A 3,009-nucleotide genomic window follows, 5' to 3' on the forward strand; every position below is an offset into this window, starting at 1 on the left:
TAACAACTGTGGGAAGTACAACTATGCCCTCTGGCACCCACCCTTCTTCCGAGCCAATAAGGGGTTCAATCACAGCTTCTTGTATTTTTGATTGCCGTAATGACGGAATCCAAACCGGTATCAGCCTCGTACTTCGGGGAGGGATGATCGGTATTTGAGCTTTCCCGGTGAGGACAAACCCCCAGGTTTCTTCTTTGTTTGTCTTACATGCATTTCTGACCTCTTCTTTGCATTCTCGTCTCCCACAGTCTTTCACCACGCTTCGGCTTAACCTATACATTTCTGGCCATACCCCAGCTACTTCAGCCAAAACATTCATCCCCAAGAGACAACTGTATGTTTGTCCCACTTCGTCACAGACTATTATCCCCACATTCGTTATCTTAGTTCCACATATTGTTATGTCTACTGCTATACACCCTCGACATGATATTAGCCGCCCCCCTACAGGCCTAATCTTCACCTTTGTGGGATGTAGTTGAACTCCTTTTGTTTAAAGTAGTTATTATATACCTCTAAGCTAATAAGCGAAACTTCTGACCCTGTATCACACACGCTCATCACATCTACTCCTCCTATTTCAACTAATAGTTTCGGGCTATCTGAGTGTATCTTCACTCTTCTTGTCTCTTCTTTATCTGTCAAAAGTAAATGAACTTCTCCGCCTTCTATCTTACCGCGTTTATAAGGCTCCTGTGGGTGGCGGTCTACATCTCCGCAGGGCCTTCTGAGTTTCCCGCTCGCGATTTATAATTGTTGTTGGCCTGACTTTCTGTCCCAGACGACCGCCAATTCCTTTCATTACTTCTACTTCTTTTAAGATGGTATCCTTCATTCGAGCACCACCGAGATACATGACCCTTCTCTCCACAGTTATAACACCTCATCCTCTCATCCTTATTTTCTTCGTCTCTTTCTCTTATCTCTCTACTCCGAGTAAAACACTTCCACTCTTGTTCTTTTGTCGCAATCCATTCTACCCACTGCTCAAGGCTATCTTCTGGTCTTTCATCTATCCTATTTTTTAGTTTCATTCCAAGTACCGGTTTCTCTAGATTCCTAGCCATGCATTCCCCAATCAATTTTTCATCGATTCGGTTTCCTTGATGTTGAAACTCATCACCGATCTCCAATATTGCATCCAAAAATGCCCACACGGTTTCGTCGTTCTTTTGTTTCCTCGCGGCCATTCGTTCATACATTTCCCAAACTGAGGTTTTCTTCCCGTATACCTTCATCAATTCTCCAAATATCTCACTTACATTCCTCCACTCAATGCCGCAATTATAAAGTCTATCCGCCGCTGCCCCGTCAATGTGGTTCAAGACGTAACGTACCTTATCCTCGTCTTCGCCCGGCATCTGCGCTAAAATTCTCTCCGCTTTTCTAATCCAGCCTCGTACCATACCCTTCCCGTTAAAAATGTCTAATTTAGGGTCATTTTTGACCAAAAGAGGCTTTTTAATCTGTCTACAATGAGTTGTAACCAAATCTTCTAAGGCGCTCAATGTTCTATCCCACGCGTCACGATCACCACCGCCAGCTTCCATTCTACTTGAATTCGCACTCGGCATACCTCCCATGAAGCTAGCATTTCTAGCAATAGGGCTAGTGCATCCCCTTATAGACTTGCTAATTTTTATCTCCTTATACACGAAAAACGTAATCATTAGAGTCAATAAAATAATGATCATTCCCAGTAATGCACAGACGTGTTCTTCAGATACCATCATGATCGTAGTCTTTTTACCCCGATTATTATTCTGGATATTTTTAGGGAACCACGCTCTGCTACCATTTGAGAGGGCCAATAATGATTAATCATTCACTTGATATATTTCAGCCTCTCTGGATCTTCTATCCCTTCTTTTGCCAGAATAAGAATACGGGTAAAAGCAAACATCGACGATATTTCTAATTTATTAATCATAGGTAACATATAATTGATAACTTTATAAATCAAAACTATACAAACTATACAACCTATAAACTATATAAAAATTCAGCACGCTGCGGTATTGGCACGTAGATAATACACGAGGCGCCCCCAACACGCATACACACCAGACACACAAATACGATATAATTACCATCCACTCGAAATAAAGAAACAAACAGATAAGAGCCCGAACGCTGCAAATGTCTCATGCGGGTACTGTTCCAAAGAGGGCTTCGCATACACTCCGTTTTTCTACTAACGCTTTGTCCGTATGCCGAAGCCGGTGGAGCACACGACTCCTCGGGGGACGACAGGGGGGTCCCCACCCTTGTCGAGAGGCTGTGATCTGTTGTCGTGCCTCGGTGTTCGCCAAGCTAGGGCGAAAAACCCCGGGTCTTGTTGCCGGTGCTGCGGACGACGGTGGCGACGTCGAGCAGCGCCCAAGGTCCCTGAGAGAGAGAGAGAGAGACCGTATCGATGATGCGTCCTGGCACTATTATCCTATTTCATTTTAAATACTTTGTTTCACGTTGGACTATCTCTCTCTATAATAAAGTTTCCTTACCGAGGTTTTTAATTACGAAGCACGACGACAAAGGCGAGGGTTTCTACAGGCGGTCCCTCACAGGTGAGCGGTTTGCTCGTCAAGCCAAGAGTATCGCCACTCACCTGGTGGGGGGCGTTCGCATACATTCGAGTTGCCACTTTTTCTTTTTTCTTTCTTTTTTTTCCATCCGCATCTTATTTTCTTTACATCTAATTTTGCATGTTCATTTATTTTTCATCATTACTTATATCACAAATTATTTCATTCGTTCTCGGCTCTTGTTCTCATTCCTCTCTTGTTCGTGGGTTCACTGGGGTTATTCATGAACCCTCACATCAAATTTGCACAATTCGCGCGTCACACTATCCTTTTTCACTATACGTCTAATGTAGTTTTTTTTATAACAGTCTGAGGTGGCTTCCATTCGTGTAATTTAAGTATCTCAGACATAGTTAGTATTAATTAGCTCTCGATGGTTAGATCATCACACTCATTCGCCCGTTTTACCTGGGGGACATTTCAA

At 43.3% G+C, this 3,009-nt stretch overlaps 1 protein-coding gene across 1 annotated transcript; it reads right to left on the reverse strand.

Annotated features, from left to right (window-relative positions):
- Positions 1-545: 545 nt before the first annotated feature.
- LOC119568861 lies at positions 546-2,747 on the reverse strand. The gene is made up of 2 exons (XM_037917280.1): positions 2,505-2,747; positions 546-2,388 (listed from the first exon to the last, which is right to left on the reverse strand). Exon 2 carries the CDS (start codon positions 1,731-1,733, stop codon positions 708-710), a length of 1,026 nt encoding a protein of 341 aa, XP_037773208.1. The 5' UTR covers positions 1,734-2,388; positions 2,505-2,747; the 3' UTR covers positions 546-707.
- Between the last annotated feature and the right edge of the window lie 262 nt (positions 2,748-3,009).

Source organism: Penaeus monodon, unplaced genomic scaffold (genome assembly GCF_015228065.2).
Source record: "Penaeus monodon isolate SGIC_2016 unplaced genomic scaffold, NSTDA_Pmon_1 PmonScaffold_11197, whole genome shotgun sequence".
Lineage (NCBI taxonomy): Eukaryota > Metazoa > Arthropoda > Malacostraca > Decapoda > Penaeidae > Penaeus > Penaeus monodon.